The following is a 20,881-nucleotide window of genomic DNA, read 5'->3' as shown; positions in this document are numbered from 1 at the left end:
TTGCGCAAGAAGCTCTATCCCAAAGCCTCTGTGAGCTATAAGCGAAGCTGACTCTGTGCCATGGAAGCCTGGTCAGAAGCTATTTAGTTAAGAGCTGATGTTGTTGACTTTGTTTGACATTTTACTCTCAAATGAGCTTCAATTCTTTGTTGTGTTACCTAAGAAAGTGAGCCCATGTCTCCAGAAAATGGCTTTGCGTGCCTCAGGGGCCAGGACAAATTTGTTTCTGGCCATGGAGCACAATGTCAAAGCCTGCTTCACTGTCCTGATAGCAAAGGAGAGCGAGAGAGAGACAGAGAAAGAAAGAGAATGAGAGAGAAACATAATTACATTCCCCCCCAAAATCATTTTATTGCCCTCTAGATAAAAAGGTTCACAGTCAGTCCTTGAGCATTGACCTTCCTGAGCCCGTCTACTTTATGAGATTTGAGTTTGCATTTACACAGCATCCGAGGATCTAACAAATCAACTTCCCTGCGGTTTCTTCCTGCTTAAGAGAGCCATGAAAAGATCAGAGCTTGAGTCATAAAAGAGTTGGAAAAACCAGATATTTGGTGTGTGTGTAAACACAACGTTAGCCAAAGAAAAGAATGGGGTTGAAACAGTCCAGATGTGTGGGCACTACGGACAAATCAGATGTACACATAACTTCTCGGATCTCTGTTTGTTCCTGCAGAAATGAAAGTCTTTGTAGGGCTCAAGCCTGCCATGGATCATTATCCCGCTTTATTTCCCTTCTCTCACACACACGCAGGCACACTTTCCCCTTCTTCTTCTTCCCTGTGCTCTCTCCCTCTCTTCCTGTCTGCAACACACACTCTCACAGGTTTCAGCACCTTTCTTTCATCGAGCCCTCTGTTCCCAAATATTTTGCATTTTGTGGGCCCTCCTCTCCTTTCACCACCCACACACTTCATCATCATCATCTTTGTCTTCCTCCTCACCATCCTCATCCTCATCTGGATACCAGCCGCCAGTTCCACACTATTCCATATACAGTCTCCCTCCTTCTTTCGCTCTCTCCTCTCTCTCTCCCTCTCTCTCTGGCACACACACACAGGCACACACACATCTGGAAACAGTCAAAGCGTCTACATGCACTGGGAGGGGGGCTACCTCTCGCTCTCTCTCTTTCTCTCGCTCTCTTTCTCACTCTCTCTCGGTATCACTGCAGAGCTGAGCCGCAGAGGCAGCAGAGGCAGAGAGAAGAGAGAGTTCTAACTCCCAATCAGTAAGACACAGGCAGACAGGCACACAGACTGACTGACAGACACACTGCCGGACCATCATGGACTGGATCAAGACAGAGAAACCCGCCTCCGGATGAGACAGGACGGCCTGGCTTCTGTTTTTTGGGGGACTCTGCTAAAGATTCGTGGAATAACCGACAACCTTTTGGGAGATTTAACCCCGTGCTTCCCGTGATGGAATATTTACGCTCTTCTCGTTTTCTAATTTTTCTCCTCTTCTCTTCCTCCTCCTTTTCTTCATCCATCACTTCCACCTCCCGTGCTTCATTCTCTCACATTTTGACACGCTGTTGAAGATGCGCCCGAATGCGTCTTTTGCGCACTTCCATTGCGACCGTCACTGACAGCGCCCGTTTTTTATAACATTTTCAATTGCTTTCTTTCTTTCTTTTTTGTATACATTTATTAAAAACACGAGAGAGGGGAGGAAGAAAGAGAAAGAGAGAGAGAGAGGTGTGAATTGAATTGAACGCGGTGCTGGTCTCATGTTTCTTGCCTAGGGCCCGGATGTACCGAGGGATGCACCGGTGCGTTTTCCCAGCCGGTTCCGCCGAAAGCTCCCTCTTTTTTCTCGCCTTCACCTCCATCATGGGGATTAGGTAATATTCACTCCATCGGAAGAAACCCTCCCCATAAACAAAAACAACGGAATACCCAAAACTGTCCGTGTCAGACAGTTATTTCTTCTTTCCTCCCCTCTTCTTTAATTTCTTTATTTTTTGGGGGCTTTCCCCCCCTCTTGTTATTTTCCTCTCCAGCTTTTTTCCCTCTCTCTCTTCCATTTACCTATAGGGATAACGCCGGACTACATTTATGGTAAATGAAAGCAAAAACATGTACATCCCGGAGGACACCCTTGAGAACCATCAAGGTATGTGGTGCCTTTTTTATTTGTAACTAACAAACATCTAACTGTGCATGAGGGAGGGAGGGAGGGAGGGAGTAGGTAGCCTATGATGTGGTCTCGAAATGGGGATGGGATGGGGAAAGGAGGAGGTGGAGGGAAGGAGGGGGAAAAGGGGGTGGTAGCTCTTCACTCATTTTCAACAGATGGACAGATGCAGCTCTCTTTTCTCCACTTCCCCTCTGTGTGTGCAGTTTGTCTATTTGATCTTTCCCCGCAGGCCCACAGCACTTTGTGCAGCAAGTGAACTTGTGCCATGATCACGCAACAGAAGGCTGCAGGTAGCCGCGAACAGATACGGATGAGGCCTTTTTCCCTTGCTTGATTTCGTCCACGCTTGTCGGTTTGACAAGCCGGAACTCTGTGAGCTCTGTGGCACAATGGGTGGGCAGTGGTCATATTTAGCCAACAGGCAGTTGTAGGCGGTGTATATTATTGTTCAAGAAACATCTGACAGCATTTTGCACAACTACACTAAACTGCAGATACAGAATGTTGACGATACTTCACAACCCGGCGTAAGGCGCTTGCCAACGAGCTCGACCACTATCGATCCCCTTTCTCCTAATCACTAGTTTTATTTTTCACATTTTAAAAGCAAGTTTTCAGTTTTCTTAGAGCTCCTTGATGGCAGCACGAGAGAAAATCGCAGAGATGACAGGTGGCAGTAGGAGGGCCTGTAGGACTTATTTGTCTGCTGAGAATTGGGTTGATGGTGTGCTATTTTTGGGATGGCAGCGAGGACAGTAGATTGTTTTGCACAAAACACGACCCAAAGTTCAACCTTAAGGAGTTTTCAAGTGTTTAAGGGAATCCGCGGGCAAAGAGTGGATTGAAATCCTGTGCCGTGCTCTGTTGTACTGTCAGTGGAAAGGCTCTGTTTGCATTGCGCAGTATTACGCGTCGCTCCTTCCACCCACGTTGCAGAGAGCAAAGCCCAGCAATGCATTCGCCTATGGCCAGCCGAACCATACAATTCAGCTAACCCTTATTTATCCGATCACTATTATCACCCTCCTGACCATCATCATCATCGTGGTCGTCGTCGACTTCATCCACCACCTCCAGCACAACCACATACCTCTTCCTTGGCGACAGGTTCCATAGCAACAGGGGATGAGGAGAGGGGTGGGGGTGTATGTGTGTGTGTGTGTGTATGTATGTAGCCTATGTAAGTGTATCCGTGCGTGCATCTGTGTCGCAGCGAGCCACCTTCACTAACAGTTTGTTTCAAGGAGGAACTCACCACAGGGTGGATGTTACCCAGGAGCCTGAGAAGCTAGTTTGATGACAGTCAGAACAGCACGATGATGTGTGTGTTCAGGTGTGTGTTCAGTCTGTAAGACAAGTGTTGCCCTGATTGCCACAATGTCCTCTTAATCCATTATTATCAACGGAAAAGATTTTTTTTGGGTCCCCTTTAAACGATATCCAAACAAGTAATGGATACCATCACCACCATGGGGTGTAAGTGAGAGTAAGCAGATCAAGAAAACTGCTGTTTAACACATGTGATTCTTTTCACGATTAGGCGTCACTTGTTATCTTGTGGGTCACTGTGCATAATGCTGTCTAAAAGTGTAGCATGCGAACTCTGCAAAATGTATTTTACTTTAGGACAAGTCAACAGCACATGGATACAGCACAGTTTAACAGTCATGTCAGCTTTTTCTAATGGAGATTGATTTATGACTTCACTTGTAAAAGTGAAGTTAAACCTTGTAACAACCTTTTCAGGTTCAAACATTTAAAAAAGAGTCAGATTAAGACTTTTAAACTCTATTAGAGAAACCTAAGTGAATTTTTGGGCCCTGTTATTTTTGGATTTAGCATTCTTATCTCAGGCTGCACATGTGGGTGGTGGTTTCAGCACCACGGACAGTTCATTCTTCATTGGTCTATTGACAGCTACATGACAGCTATTAAAGAATTACAAAGACATCGACGCTGAGATAGCATTCTTTATATCCTGCTCTACTCTAGTCATTTGTTTTTTTGTTTTTTTGTTTAATGGTGAATGAATCATTTGCATGTATGGGTCAAAGTCATAGAAACCATATTAAATTATGTGCTATATTTATCTGTAGTTTTCATTTGTTAAGAAGGGTTAAGTGGAGGGGAGGGAGGTGGATATATTTTAGGGGCCACTTAACGAGTTTTCTACACATGAAAGATGACAGCAGCCTCATGCAGTGTAGCTATAACAGACATCATGCTTTGGCTAAGTTACAGCAGTTCGGTTTTAATAATAACCACAGTTAAGCCCTTCCTGCCCCTCCTCTCCATCCAACCCTGACCTCTCTTCTCTTTATCGATGGACCTGAAAGAAAAGACAAGTCTCAGACCAGTCGATATGTGAAACTTTAGTTTACAGTTCCTGACATCTAACACCAGATCTGACATTCTCCTTCCTTCATCGATTAGCGTGCATCTTTAGATCTACCCTGTAATTCAGAGTTGATGATCATCTTTACTGCATAATCTCAGTTTTAAGGACTCTTTTGAGTGAGTTGTGAAAGTGCACTCTCGCACTGAGGCACATACAGACCTGTTGCTGCAATGCACGTGTGACCGACGGGGCTGGGAAACAAACAAACACCTGTGGAATCTCTAGTTATTGTAGAGATGCACACGCGCACAAGTATTCACACACAGAGGCATGCACACTTATTACAGCAGCAGTTTTTAGCTGTGTAATCAGCAAGTTGATTTTCCCTGTGGGCATTGTGCTAGAGGCATGATACATCCGTTAGGGGATATTAATTGATTTGCAATTGTTACTCAGGGGTGTTGGCCATCTGCCAGTTCACCTCACTCTGTAATGACTTGACTCGATTTGCTAAACCCCTGCACTGACGTTTTTAAGGTTGTTTCTCACTTACAGACGTAAGCAGAGGTTTTTAAGTAGAAGTGGAGCTATGCAACAGCAGGTTTAAAAAATCTTCAGTTCCTATGCAGGACTAACAAGGAGGCTTAGACTGGCTTTAGGTTTGTTAGACTCAATGACAATAAACGTAATTAAAGAAAATCCAGATGAATCAAGGTATCTTTTGAGAAGTCAGATTAGCTGCAGGTGGTAAAGTTGTTGCTTTATTTAAAAAAAGGGCAAAAACTAATCAAGCATTTCTTCCAGACGTGTTTTAATTAGAATCCACAGGGGCAGAGTAGCTGCTAAGGAAGCTAAGGCATCAATCAGTGTGCTTGACATAGATGGAAATCTGGGCAATTAGGCGCCAGTCAGCTGTTACCCAAACCAGTTGTTGCTCAATATTGGTGGAATTGAATTCTTGGTGTGATAAAATGAACAGAAACCAATCATTCAACAGTGTTTTGTAACGTGAAAAGTGCCATTTAAAAATAATACGAGTCACAATTAACTTTGTGATCCCTTTATGTTAGTTTGCATTATTCTTTTTTAAAACCTACATTCATCCACAGTAAGGTAAAATCAGCTAATGTTGGGCCTTGTATCATGTCTTCAGTCACTGCAAGTTGAAGAAATAATCCTAGATACATTTGATTTAAAAACCAAGAAAAACAAAAAACCTTTTAAACATTTTTTAAACTTTTCTGTTTTTTAAAGACATACATGTCAAGCAGCAAACACAAACACAGTAGATAAAAAACAATAAAGAAAGATCCAACCTTGCTAGTTATCCCCCAACACTTTACATAGGATGGCTGTGGCTCAAGAATACGACATGCTTGTGTCCACATCTGTGAGCTACATGAGAATATAGAGACAGGGTCATCCTTCCAAGCAGTGATTTACACAGGACATAATCACCTTCAATAATTCAGTGCTATGGCTGAGATGATTAAATAACAAGTCAAAACTGCTGCATGTGTGTTCAAACCTTTATTTAAACCAACAAGGATTTGTTATGTTTTTTTCATTTTTTAAATCTTTTGCAGTTTTGCCTTTTGCATTCAACTGCAGCCCAGCATCATTATCTCACACGATCAAACCGGGCTGCTGTATGTCGGGAAAAACTGAGCTCTATATGCTGCGATAATAACTCAGTTTCCAGTACTGTAGTGGTCCAGTCAGATAGAGGAAGAACTACCGATTAGTTATTGTGATAAAGAAAATAGAAGCATATTTTCCCATGGTGAACTTAACATATCTGAACTATCATGATGAATTTATTATTATTGGTATGTAGTCACTTAGGTCATCGGGATGAAAGGTTACCATAAACGTTTATACATTGTTTTAGATATTTTTAGATATTCCTTTCTGCCACCGTAATCAGTAAAAATTTATTATAAAAGAATCCTTTAACACAAACGTTATCTTGTTAGAAAGTTTGTCAAGAGTGTTGAGGTACTTTCAGAACTATTTTGAACTGATGGCAAACTTGCGTCTATGATACTGACACAACTTTTACTTTTATTTTGGAAGTATGTTTTAAGCAACACTAGATGTCATGAAAAGATGAGCAGCCAACAGTTATTCAGTGTTGAAACGTTATCTGAGAGTCTATTCCTGGTGGTCACTGCGCTGTTTCACCATTGTAAATTGTGTTTAGTAATTGATAATTTACTAAATGTTTTAACGAAAAGATAGCCATATGCTTACTTTGTCACTAACAGGTACTCTGGCTTTCTCCCACGGTCCAATTACATGCATGTTAGGTTGGCTGTAGGTGTGAATGTGAGCATCTCTGTGTTAACCTTGTGACACACTGGAGACCTGTACAGGCTGTACCCTGCCTCTCGTCCTCTGACAGCTGGGATGGGCCCCAGCCCTGCCATGACCCTGAATTGGATAAAATGAAGAAAATAGATGAACTGCAGGCTTTGGGTCAGAGAGACACAGCACCAGTGATGACTCTTGACATAAACCTTTGGTCAGTTTGACACCGAAGCTGATGTTTTCACTCTGTGTAGGCATGTGTAAATGTAAGTGGTCCGAACAGGAATGACATAAACTAAGGAGCACTAGATGGTGAAGCACTTTGCAGAAAAGTCTTCTGAAAGTCTTTTGCAAAGATTGAGCCAGTTTAACTCAGATATGTTTTCTGATTTTTAGAGGGGATAGTAGCAGAAATATTAAGCAGTGCATCAGATTGTTGAAGAGCCCCTATAATTTTGTACTGCCCTTCAGAATCCCTTTAATCTGGTGAACCCCACCCTGGAAGTTGAGCAAAACCACTTAGGTTTAGAAAAAAACTGATTTGCCAGTTACCAAATGATAATTCAAATTAACTCTTAAATAGAATTTCTTGCAAATGAGCTGTGGGCTTGCAAATAGGAATTGCTTTATATTATAGGGTCACAGACAAAAACATCTGGAAACTGCTCTCTCACACTACCCTTAATTCAGGCTTTACAAGAGTAGTATAGAATCATAGAGTCAGCTTATTGTTGACGGGATGTGTGTGCGAAGACATGTTAGTCACAGCGAGGTTGTAATGTTGTAGTGGAGGATGTAATGAGCGATTAAAGGCCAACTAGCATTAAAGAAGCTTATATTAGCATTTTAGAGAGTATAATGGCTTTAACTTAAGGATGTGACTCATCAACAGCTGCGCTTAACGTAAAACTCCATCTGAAAGACAAAAGAAGACAACACAAAGACGGTAGGAAAAGAGGGGTGGGGGGATCGAAGGAGAAATTAGAGAATGAAATGACAGATTGCATTAAAGGTAATAAAAGAGAAGCAAGACTGAGAGAGTGGAGAGCAGAGCTGGAAAGGAGGGATGGAGCAAGAACACTGCCTGGCACTGAAACAGAGGGATCGTAGAGGAGCAGACAATGGAGAGAAGAAACTGTAGGAGAAGGGAATCAAGGGATGGAACGACCATGAAAAATAGGGGACAGGGCTGGGGCCGAGGGAGAACAAGAACTGATGGAGCACAGTTGGAGGAGGAGAAGGAGGGAGGATTATCCGTGACTCTGTCTTGCTTAAGCCTCTGGTTGGATATTGGAAATCTATCCAGAGGCTGTCCTCTGCTCTTAGTGCTATCGGGCCTCAGTCTTCATTTCTGGTGGGACAATATGCCAACACCGGCAGCACTGAGTGTGTTTTGTGAGTGTATGTGTGTGTGAGAGTGTGCATTTGCAACTGGCTGCCTGCCTACATGCATTGTGCCTGCTTGGCTGCCTCAGTGTGTGTATGCGTCTGTGTTTGGACATGTGTCTTACCTCTCTGATGCAAACCCATACACAGACACACACACAGCCTCCTATTCTATTGATCTGGCTGAAGCCACAAGCGGAAATAATGAATACGGACCTGTAGCATCTTCTGCGCTCTCTACTCTTCACCACGCTCCCTCTTTTTGACTGCAAGTTCTCCGTCTCAGGTGCCTTACCTTAGCTAACCCTCAACTTATTGGCTGCTGTTTGACTATCAAAGTTCCCTAAAGCTTCACTGAGGATTAGTGCTTCAATAATGGTGTTATGGTTAGATTCTTCAATTTTTTAGCAGGAATTTTCCACAGATTGTGTTGATGTATGTCATGAATGCACAATTGATTATGTGGCAGTGAAAGTATTTTTCCACCTTACATGAATTTAATGATAAAACATCCCTGCAAAGCATTATATGCACTTCTATGTGCTTTCAAGAAAGATTTATACAAAACCAATTCTACACTAAACATAAGAGCAATGAAATTCAGTGCTGCAGGCCTATTAGGACATAGTGGGAGGGACTTGATTATAACTTATTCCACATTTAAGTCACATCTAGGCTCTTGCATGGACATATGGAAACTGGTTAAAAATTTATATTTCAGTCTTATGTGCCATGTCTATGTTTCATGTGATGCCTGCAGCATCACCAAGGATCTACAGCACCCATGTGTGTTTAACGCCTCCATTGCTCAGGAGCTGTATGCAAGTTTGTCTTTGGGTGTGTTTGCCTCCTCTATGATGAAGAAGTGAGAGAAGAGTCGGGAGCAGTCTGTCATTCATGATCTGTCATGCATTTGCCTCTTTCGATTTTTCAGCTTTTTTCTCTCTCTATCTCGCAGTTTCTAAATAATTTCTGCCTGTAGAGAAATTACTTTGAATTCTCTCATTTGCTCTCAACCCCAACCCGACCCGCCCTCCAATCAATCCGCTATCCATTTGGTTTTAGCTCACGAGGTTTAATACGTTTCCTTTCTTCTGTGAAATAATCGGTCCATCTGCCTGCATTTACTGTAAGGCTCGATAGCATTTGCTGTAGATATAACCACAGAAAAGCAAGATAGAAAACACTCTTTATTGCCCCAATGGGGGTGCTCTGCCTATAAGATCAACAGATTCACTACTCAACACAAAGTAGATAAACCACAAGTCAGTACACTAACAAGTATGCATCTGGCCTGTTGCTCTAATGTATATGCAGTAAGAGCTTTCCCCGTAGCCACACGGATGTTTTTGATAACCACTAGCCCGTTCTTTGTGCACTCATGACTTGATATTTATATTCTGTATTGCTTTAAGAAAGGTGTGTGCTTGAAAGGTTGACTGTGGAGATTTCTTTTTAGATTGTGTAAGTTTTGTCAGCAGACATTTAAAATCAGGAAGCAGGACATCCTCTGTGAAGCAGGAACGTTTTGCCTTATTTTAGAGGAAACACCAGAGCGGTGGGTCATGTTACTACTGGAGCTTTCTGAGAATTTACTCTGTCCAAATTAGTAGCCTGATGTTAGAGGAAATTGTCTTTCCACCCCGTTTCCAACCTCGCCTGATATTGTTCCCACTTTAAATGATTTCCATGTGAGAGGGGAGACCATAGCATCTGCCTCAATCTAACGTCATTGTATTTTAAAAGTGAAGCAGATCATTCAGCAGCAATACCAGGATTTGCTCCTGGTACTTGACAACAGCTAGACATTGACATTAATCTTAGCTTGTCCAACCCTGTGGTGTTTTGTATGTACGTGCACGATTTGATAAGTCTGCCGCTTTCTTAGCTATAAAATTCCACAAAATGACACTAGAAGAACAAAGGGGATGATGGTGATGCTTTAAGCGTGCAGCACCGTGAACTTCCCCCTGACGTCATCCTTTTACTGTTTATGACAGTCAACAATGTCAGCGCACGTCACGGCTGTCATTTTGTCTTCACTTCAAGAAACACATTAACTCCAACCAACATGAAAATGCCAGGAATTAAAAATAAGAAGGGGCTTTTTATAGTCTGTTGAAACACAGCAGTGTGGTTTGCGAAATGATGTGCCTAAAGTTCCCAAGAACTCGCCTCAAACTATTGCCTATAGCATCAAATATTTATGGGAACAAAACACTCAGCGATATGATATCATTATTTATGAAACATTTGTGTGCCGCACTCATTCATCACCATTTAGATTATGCAGTGTAAACACCTTTTTCAGTATTATTGTGTTATTTTCATTTAATTCTACTTGTCAGTAACCCCTCAGTAGTCAGTAAATTAGCTCAATTTCTTTTGGTATTATTGTTTTTTGGGGTATTGTTTGGCATTATTGGATAGGACAATATTAGAAGGAAAATACGTAGATAGTAAGACAGAATGGTTCCAGAAAACTGAACCATTTGGCATGCAGGTCACCTGTTCAACCAAGTGAGCTATAGTTTTCTAAAGAGCTACTAATTGATGATTGGTTCATGGCCTTCACCAATGAACCCAGATGACAAATCGCAGCAGAAATCTGTCAAGTCAAATAACAAAGTGTTCAGTTTTGGCTCAGCCATACAGATTCTAATAGCTTATTGCAATAAAAAATGCAATGAAATACTTTAAGTTTTGACAGCCTTTAAAGAAACAGAAGTGTCCATGATGTGTTGCAAATGTGCACACTTGATGTTGAGATTATTTCAGTTGCTATACTTCACATTTATGACTATCATAATCTAATCAAATGGAGTGACATGTCGACTAGTTTCTTTCTGTTTAACAAAGCAACTATATTTGTAAATAACATCCATGTTTTCATTTCACATGCTGTATTTCTCCTATTCTGACACCCGGTGACAAGTTTAACTACGGCTTGCCAGATCACACCCAACTTTGACCTATGTTACACTTGAGTGCACCAGCATGAAGTGTCAACTGTTCACACTCGCATTGAAGGAAGGACTTATGCCGTGTGCATCTGCAGTATAAGAGTAGTCTTTCCCTGTTTCCAGCTGAGTGTTCAGACGTGAGGCTGAGCTGTGTAATCTGCAGGAATGATGAAACCACTGTCCACATTAGAGAGTCTGACCCTGCATGCTCAAATATACACTGATCACATATGTGTGCGCCAGCAGTGGTCCCGACTGTGTTATGCAGACATGCACTTGTGATTCACCAGACATAAAACACACCAGCCCTTTATCATTTATTTTCCTTAAGGCCAATTTAAGAAGGTGGGGCCTTAGCAGGAGGAAAAGAATTAAAGAAAGAGAATGTTTAAGATAGAATAATGGTACAGAAGGCACAGATCCACGAATTTCTGCAGCATGTTAGATTTTTGAGTTTGTGTTTCTATAGTCAAACCAGTGAATCCAGTTTTGCTACATTTTTCTTCTTTCAAATTGAATTAATTCAATTAATGATTCTAGTTGTTCACGAGTGTCCCAGCAGAAAACAAAGCATTTGGTTAAAATGAAGATTTGGAGTAAGGTCTCTTTTCCCCCAACAAGCTGCTAGTGATTTTCCATTATTCAATCAGTGCATTGCAGCAAATTGAATTTTATGCTATAATGTGTTCCTCTATTATTAGCTCCTACTGATATAAGAAAAAGTACATCACCCTTTAGAATGCATACTCGAATAAATGCTTATTTATTCATTCATTCGAGTATGCATCTTGCAGATATCTTGTTGCTGGGCATGTTTGACTCTCAGGAAGTGAGCTTTAAAAGCACAAAGGATTTCCACTCATGTGTTTTTGTCACGCTCCCAGTTCCAGAAAGTCTAGTTAGTCAAGCCTCTGGTGGGCTTGTCATAGGTGAAAAGCTGCCCTAAAGAGAAGCTGTCACCATGGGCATCTGCACGTAAACACACACTTTCCTCTGTGAGTGCATCACCCCGCTTGGTGGCGGCACCCAGACAAGACAGATAAACCTAAGAGTGGTGTGATGCAAGTCTTTGTGTGTATATGCATGTATATGTGTTTACCTGCCTCTGGGTGTTTGTAGATGTGCATTTTTTTTCTTTTCCTTTTTGTTTTTTTGGTCGTGGGCCAAAAGCTGTCAGATCACTTCTTGCAGCTAAGAGTCACAGGTGACAAAAGCCTGTTGTGTAGCCCGGGGCACAAAATTCACTCTTTTACTTTTTCTATTATGCAGCAAGACTGGCAAAGGTTAAGTAACACCTCAGCTTGGAAGCGCAAAGGGCTGTTGGTTGACAGAGGTCATCTTGTTCTAAACAACACCATTTCCAGAAAAGATGCAAAAACCCAACATATTCTAAATCATAATTAGCACCAATGTTTTTAAAATTCTTTGTGCAACATCACTAATGAGAGGTTAGGAAATGGACTTATCAGAATGACTGCCATTCTGGTAAGTTCTTAGATTTACATGCACAACAGTTCAAACATCAAGAGAAGGTAGCCTATGAAAACATGATTCTTGTAGAAAAAGCGTCTTGACAACTGCTTTCGATTTTGACTTAAATCAACCAAGCAATTGAAATGTATCAGGAAAAGTCACCGGGAAAACCAAGAAAAATTATATAATTACTTTTAGGATTATTTGAAAATATCTAAGTATTTTTTGGTACAGTAACGGATAAAGAGAGAGACTGTTGTACGTATACAGTGCTCTTCTATTGTATTTAGCACTCAAAGCGCTGTCCTTCTTCCTTCTTCATCATGTCCTTCTTCTTCGTCATTCACCCAAGTGCTGTTTTCTGTGCATATGTGCTTTTAACCTAACATTCACACACACTCAGACTCGAAAGGATGCATAAGGGGCAACTTGGGATTCAGTATCTTCTTGTCTGTGAAGGTTCTCAGTCATCCTGGTCATCGTAGTCTAAGGAGCTTGGAAAGAAAAGTGTCTGGACTTCTTTAAGTTGCTTGAAGACGTTTCACCTTTCATCTTCAGAACTGAAGAAGCTTCTCGGATGAGAGGTGAAACATCTTCAAGCAACTTAAAGAAGTCCAGACGCTTTTCTTTCCATTCTTTGACATGGAGACTAGAGAAACTGGGGATTGAATAAGCAACCTTCTGATTGGTAGATAGCCCACTCTACCTTTAGATTTATGGAAAATACACTATTAAGACATGCGGTCTCAAATTTAATGGAGCAGTTTATTTATATATTTTTGAATGGCCACAAAGTCATGGTGCTTTGAGGGCTAAGGTAAAAAAAATTAAACGTTTCAATGGAAGCAGCAGCAGTAGTAGTTTGACTTTTAGTCCTTGGCCACATTGAGTTCTCATGATCTCTAAACACTTAAAATGATAAAAAACAAAAACAAAAAAACGCCTTCTCTCTGAGGACCGAGAAGACATTATATTGTAACTGGTCACACACTGACAGTAAAAAAGAGTTGCCCTTTTAAGCCTCTGTTGATGCTGGTTTATAGTGTTTTTTAAAGAAATGTCTTATATGAGACTTGTCATTAGCAAATGCACTGGTTACTGTACTGAAAACATGCATCACCCAAGTAGATTTCTTAAAATAAAAAAAACAGGGTTTATTATCGTGCATGAATTCACATCTGTGTTCTTGATCTTATCCTTTCTGTTTATTTCTATTCTGTTACTTTATTCCAGTTATTTTGTCGAGTCGCCAGTGACTCTGTTCTTTTCATCAACTCTCTCTGCAGAGATTAGGGTAGGATTGGAGAGGATGAAACTAAGGTTAGAAGGCGAATCTTGAGAAAATCCTGCAACAATTCGTCTCTCTTTCTCTCTTCTTTCACACTCCAGTGGCCCCTCTATTCTATTTAGTGGTTTCATCCCATCATTCTATCTTTCTTGTGCCACTTGTGTGTGTGTGTGTGTGTGTCCCCGTTCCCCCTCGACTCCTTTTCATATGAAAGACAAGGGTAAGGTGTTCTGGTATGAAATGATCCAACTATATAGGCCATAAGAGTGTCCTTGACTTTCTATGTGTGTAAAAGAGAAGAAGCTGTTATGTGTGTGTGTGTCCTGCCATCCCATCTATCTAGGCCAGTCTTGATGTGTGTGCTCTATGGACCACTTCCCCACAGACCACTGTATGTGTGTGTGAGAGAGTGTGTGTATTACAGAGAGCAGTCCACTTCCCAAAAGACCAGACTCACTTTCACACTCTGGAGTTATAATGGCAAAAACAGGCTTGTTACATGACTCCTTTTACAGTGTATCCATGCATGTGCATGTGGACTTCCATCTCCAGAGATTAAAAAGCAAACAAAAAACCCAGGTCCAGCATAGTTCGAGGTTTTAAATGGCTGGTTTAACTGTTGAGGATTTTTGTGTTGTTTGTAGCTCTGTGGATAACAGTGTTTGTACATGGGTCAATCATTTCACCTATTTTGTCTCTACTGAAATCTAAAAATATATCCTTACCTAATAACTTTTGGCAAATCTTTTCTGTCATAGAAGCGTATGTTTGTTCAAAGGTTTTAGTTATGTAGGTTGGTTGAGATGTTTATTGCTTCTGGAATCAAAATTGATGGCGACCTGTCTTTTTCCTGGCTAATGTTTGCTAAGATTAGCTTTTCTAGCTTTCCTTCTAATAGGGATTACTTTCTAGCTGCTGAATGTAGCATAATCCTGTTTTGATAGTTTAAGCTGCTAATTAGTGTTAGCTTTCCATTTTATCTACATTACAATCTAACCACCATCTAGATAAAATGGTAGCATAAATGTAGATAAAATGGTAGCATGTAGCATAGCTAAGTAACAGCTGGCAGGCTAATGTTAGCTTGTTACCTTACTGCTGTAATGGAGCAATGTACTGTCTTGGTAGAGCTGTTCTTTAGCTAAATTGTAAAATTTCTTCACCAGGTTTCATGAATCACATATATTTCATGAAAGAATATTAATTTTATAATAAATGGATAAGTACGTAGCCCAACGGTCCCCGACCTTTTTTGCGACATGGATCAGTTTATGTCCGACAATATTTTCACGGACTGGCTTTTAAGGTGTCCCGAATAAATACAACAAAATAAAACCAGTACTGGTACCAAAAAAAGAAGATTTATTCATAACACATGAGAAAAGAGCCAGGGAAACTGAGTTAACAATAAAAATAAAAAATAAAAAAAAATGCTAAAACCGAGAAAAACCCAGAAAACCATGAATTTCACACCCAAGCTTCAACTCTTGCGGACCAGTACCAAACAACTCACGGACCTGTACTGGTCCGTGGCCCAGGGGTTGGGGACCGCTGACGTGGCCTATATACATTTTTCTGCTCTGAGTTAGCCAACAATAAATGTTGTAACTGTATAAATCCCAGAAAGAAAAATCTGTTCATCTGGACTTTGTATTTTCAGTTGGAGAAAATGCAATGTCCAGATGAACATAATCAGCTTTCTGGGATTTCCTTTCCGGGATGACTGAACGTGCCTCACATCTTTCGCTAATGATTGCTTTCCACAGTAGAGGTTTAAAGAGCAATTCAAGGCAGGGTTGGTTGACTGATTAGCATGAATGTAGCCCTTCACTATCAAAAGATTGACATTTAGGTATGCAATAGACACACTAACTTGTCAGTGGCAGTGGAACCTATTACCACATGTTGTTTAAAAAAAAAAGCAAGAAGGGAATGGTCAAAAAGCAATTAGCCGTTCTTACTAATGGGTGACGTCACAATGCCTATGTCCATCTTTTTATACAGTCTATGGTCTCATCTCTCAAGTAAAAAGATCCTCGCTGTTGTTTCCTTAATGTTCATGTCATTAATAGCAATGGAAGTGCAAGGCGTACTTTGTCATTTTGAATATTCTTGGAAATGAATGAGCTATTTCACACTTGCCCATCATGTATTTTGCTTACCATAGACAAAAAACATATCCTAGTAGGCAATCCCAGTCACAAGAACTCACAGAGAATGCAAAACGACTTAACATTCTCCTTGCAAAAATGGATTCAACAAATTGATTCTACATGTGTGTGCCTGTGATTTATACCAAAGTCACTGAGTATGGAACACACACTCCATTTTAGACAGCCAAGGGGAGATAGTGGGCATGGCAGTAGTTCAGATGTTAGTGTAGCTATTCGTCTTTCTCCCTCTCTTCTCTTGCATTCCTCTCTTCTTCGTCTTTTTTTCATCTCGTCTCCTCACCTTTTACCTCCCCTCTTTCATGTCCGCTTTGCATCTGTGATTAGTATTCCAGATCAATATGTCCCAGAGAAAGAGAAAGAGAGGGAGAAAGAGAGGAGATGATGGGGAGCTTTTTTGGGGATTGGCTTGGCGCCTGTAGTGATGTCATTAGAATAGGAGGCGCGACATCGCCTGTCTGTTGTCATGTCAACCGAAAGAGATTCTCATAAAGCGAGATAGATGGATAAAAGGAGGAATAAGGAGAGCGTTTGTAAGGTGTGTCTTTGCCTGTGAAAGCACTGATTTACCTCAGTGTACACCTCAGACTGTGTGCCATTGCTCTTTAATGTCTGCAAGTGTACCTCCCTTCGATGGTTTCAGCAAAATGTCATAGCTGGTCCTTTGCGTGCATGCGTCTAGGTTGCAGTGTGATAAAGTTGATGATTAACGACATTACCTCAGTGTGGCAGACGGCGACACCGCATTAAACAAACACTGTGCTCCAACAGGGACACACAGGGAGAGAGAGGGTAAGAGGCAAGGAGAGAGGGTGCAGGAGAGATGGATCAGATGGGGAAGAAAAAAAGGAGAAGAATAGCGAGATGCTTTTCTTTTTGGTCTTATTTTTCTTGCTGATTCATTGCGATTGTATTGTTGCAACATCCTGGGACCTTGATTGGTACCCACAAGTGGAGGTCAGACTCCCGCCTCAGACCTTTAAAGGGTCACTTCAGCTATACACTGTATAATGAATTGCCACTCTTCCAGGAAAGAATGACATAACTGCTTTTCTATTTGTTACGGGAACTGTTTCATGGTCACTCATGTACTGAGTGATTCAATATCTTTGGTTTCTGAAAGCTGTTAGAAACCACATATGATTTAAAGCAATTTCCTCTGGTCTGTATCCATTCTCCATCCTTCCTAACACCTTTTCTCCTTTCTGCTTTGCTTCCTCTTGGGTTAGCAGCATTGTACTCAACTTCACTTGGCTTTTTGTTTCTTTGCCACCCCCACCATTACCACCCAGCCCTTACCCCTTTCCACTCTCATGTCCCTTCTCTCTCCTCCTCCAGCTACTGTGAACTCTCCTGCTTCCGTCTCCCTAGTCTTCGCTAATGAAGCAAAGATCTGCTTGGGGCCATTTTCCTCTCTATCAATATTCTATGCCAGTTATCAGGGTTCGGTTAATAACAGTGACACAGGAAACCATGTCCCACTGCTAACCCCCCACACGTATGTTGTCACGGTAACAAGGTAATATGTACAACAACCAGCATATGGGCATAAGAGACGGATATTTGGGTGACTGGTAAGAGCGATGATGATAATTCACACGTAAGTTCTCGTCAGTATTTTGTAGCTCCGTAATTAGATCATGCATGTGGGAATTTGTGAAAATATGCTTAATACTCTGATTTCTACTGAGAAAGTGTCAAGAGACTATTACAACATGCAGTCATGTGACCCACCAGTGGTAACATGAGCACTAGTTAGCGACAGTTTGCTGTGGGTTTGACTCAATCTACATTAAATTTAGTCCAGCATGAAAGGATTGGTAATTATTGAGTTTGTAGTGTTTCTACAAATCTCTCCATCACATTAATTTTCTTAACCAGTTTTGCAACCAAAGTCACTGGAGCTTAGGGTTCAAACTAGACAGGTCCCCAGCCTATCACAGGGCTAACACAGAGAGACAGAGAACAATCCACACTCACAAGTAACCTACGGCCAATTTAGTATTGCTAATTAACCTGACATGAATGTTTTGGGACTGTGGGAGGAAACTGGAACACCTGGAAAAAGCCCACACAGGCAAACGGAGACCATACAGGCTCTACACAGTAAGACATCGGCCAGCAGCTTTGAACCCAGAAACTTCTTGCCCAGAAACGACAGTGTTAACCCTTGTAGGCCGTACTTTACATTAGAATTTGCTCAGTGAGAAAAACAATTGTTGGAGGTGTTGCAGCATAATTTGGAAACCACTTCCCCCCTGAAAGCCTTTCTGTTTGCAGTTACACATTGGTAAAGGTATTAGACATCTATGTCGTCATCATCGCCGTCATCATGTTTTCCCTCTAAGCACATTTCACTTGGCCTTGGGGTGCTCCAGACTGAATATATGATCCAGCAGTTGCATAAACTTGACTCAATCCATCATTTTAGTTCTTACAAAATAGCACCTGCTTCTGGGAATCACTATTTTCCAGTCATACAAATATATTACAGATGTGTTTCAATTTTACCCTGTACTTGTTTCCTGGATATCTTAAAACTGCAGTTAATATCACCCTCTGCTTGTGTGTTCAGTTCCTTATCCTTTCTATGATTAGCTTGACTCTGGGCATTCTTCCGTTAAAAAGCTCAGGAGAAGTATTTTTCTAAGAAAATCATAACAGAAAAATTTCTATCTCCATGTGAGATATGATACATTTAAAACATAGATTAAAGAACATTATTTTTGATACCTGATATTGCTGTTCTCTTTCGTAAAAGTACATGATGTGTGCTTGTTAGACTATCTACTGCTTTTATCAATCGCATGTGTGCATCAGTCTTAATATTACATTCCCCTTAACACTACACACCCTGTGTGTTGTCAGTCACTGGGTGGAATATTTAAATGGCGAACTAATATCCAGTGCTTCTATATGCTAATGTTCCCCCAGAATAGCATTGGCTGTGTAGGTACTACCACTGAGCAGCTTTGAGCTTCCCCATAATTTTCTTCAGCTCAACTCCAACAACAGCCCAGTGTAGCAGCACAGTAATAAATGCAAATTTTCTCCACATTTAACTTATGCTAATGCTAATTATTACAAGTGCTAACAGCTCAACAGAACAGCAGGTTGTTGAGTGTTAATGATGCTGGATGTCGCAGCACAGTAAGGCTGACTGGAGCACAGATGTTGAGGAACTTGGTAGAGTGGTTCATAAGGTGTTTTGCTGAGGTGGGTTGGGACCTAAGAGAGAGAGTGAGAAAGAGAGGGTGAGAGAAAAAAAAATCAATTATACATTTTTAGATGCTAGATCATTGGGGTAATGGTCTTTGAAGCATCCTCACCATGGGATCTCAAATTAAGTTTGGCTAAATATGGTTGAGTCTCACTGTAGGAGTCAGCTGCAGTAAAACAAGCACATAATTTGCGATAAGCTGCAACAAGTGCGATGCTTTGATTAGGATCAGGCCATGAAAGGAAGTCCCGTTCACTTCATGTCAACAAGCATGCCCCCTACTTACAATAATATTTGCCAAATGCACATTACTCATGCAGACAGTCATACAGAAGAGGTTTGTTCCCTTAAAACTAAAGCTCGTTTTCTATTTTAACGAACTAATCATGTGATTCAGGTGTGTTGACCCAAGATGAGATCTAAAACTTGCAGGGACACCGGCCCTCGTGGACTGAGATTGCCCACCCCTGGTCTAGGGTTTCGGTGTTTGGCAGTTTTAGAAAGGCAATACCAATCGAGTCCCACAGTCTGAGCCAGCTGCTTTTTGACTGCTCAATCTGATAGGCTTGACTGATAGCAAGTTTCCAGTGAACACACACACACACAGGCTAACACTAGGGGTGAGCACATGCATGCACACACGGCGATGTACTGTCCTGTCACACACAACTGCCCTCTGGGAAGCAAAATGAAAATAAGCATTGTAGTCCACCACCACCACCTCATCGTTCTCTCACACACATACAGACATGCGCAAATACCAGAGAGCAAACAACATCTGCAGCATCTGGCCACTCAAAGCTTTGATCTGGGGTCACATCCGAGCCATTCTGAAAAAAAAAATGTGACAGTCATCTGCCTTCACTCGTGTATTGTTTGTTCTCCAAAACAAACCTCACAAGGAGCATGGGCTTTTTGAAAAAAAACACACCAAAAAAACAAGTTTATGGTCTAAGTTTATGTCCATCTCCTATTTTAAAGTTTTTATGTGTGTGTGTGTGTGCGTGCATACCTCTGTGCAAGAGAGTGTATCTCTATGTTGGGCATCTGGTGGCTATCAGAGTTAATCACCCAAGCTTCCTACGACTGGCTGTGTCACACAAACTGACTTGAACACACACAATGAGACACACACAACTTTTATTGGAACATGACAGCGCATTAGACGGTGTTGGAAAGAAATACTGACAGCCTAGCCGTGGCCAAAATGGAGGGGGGGATGGGACAAGAAAGGGAAGAATGAAGGATAGGCAGAGGGAGGGAATGAAGGTGGAGAAGCAGGAAGAAAGGTTCCAGGATGTGTGAAACGGGCTATCGCACAAAAATAGGAGGACTTGATAATGACACAGCTGTACAGCTTAAATGGATGTGAAAGAGAGGTGTGAAGTGGCCTGACAGCAAAAGCAGTATTCGTTTAGTGTGTGGGGAGGCAGGTGAATGAGTCAGGAGAAACACACATGAAAACAAAAACATCAGACTGCCCACAACAGAGTGATATCTCTTCTTCTCGTGAATTCATCTCTGAATAAGTGAAAAATTTAGACCGAATGCATTTCATCATTGCTCATCTTCTGATCGAATTGTGAT

General features: G+C 41.4%; 1 protein-coding gene across 1 annotated transcript in view; it reads left to right on the top strand.

Annotated features, from left to right (window-relative positions):
* The first annotated feature begins 1,220 nt into the window (after positions 1-1,220).
* The window catches only part of cacna1c (calcium channel, voltage-dependent, L type, alpha 1C subunit), a 218,339-nt gene continuing 198,678 nt past the window's right edge, over positions 1,221-20,881 (top strand). The window contains exon 1 of the mRNA XM_085437765.1: positions 1,221-2,121. Within this exon, the coding sequence (XP_085293891.1) occupies positions 2,064-2,121 (58 nt within the window). The 5' untranslated portion in view covers positions 1,221-2,063. The remainder of the gene's footprint in view (positions 2,122-20,881) is intronic.

This window comes from Copadichromis virginalis, linkage group LG17, assembly GCF_057382275.1.
Source record: "Copadichromis virginalis isolate Kocher_CV1m ecotype Utaka linkage group LG17, C_Virginalis_male_GT1.1, whole genome shotgun sequence".
NCBI lineage: Eukaryota > Metazoa > Chordata > Actinopteri > Cichliformes > Cichlidae > Copadichromis > Copadichromis virginalis.
The sequence above is the reverse complement of the archived record's forward strand: the minus strand, read 5'-3'. Positions and strand labels throughout refer to the sequence as shown.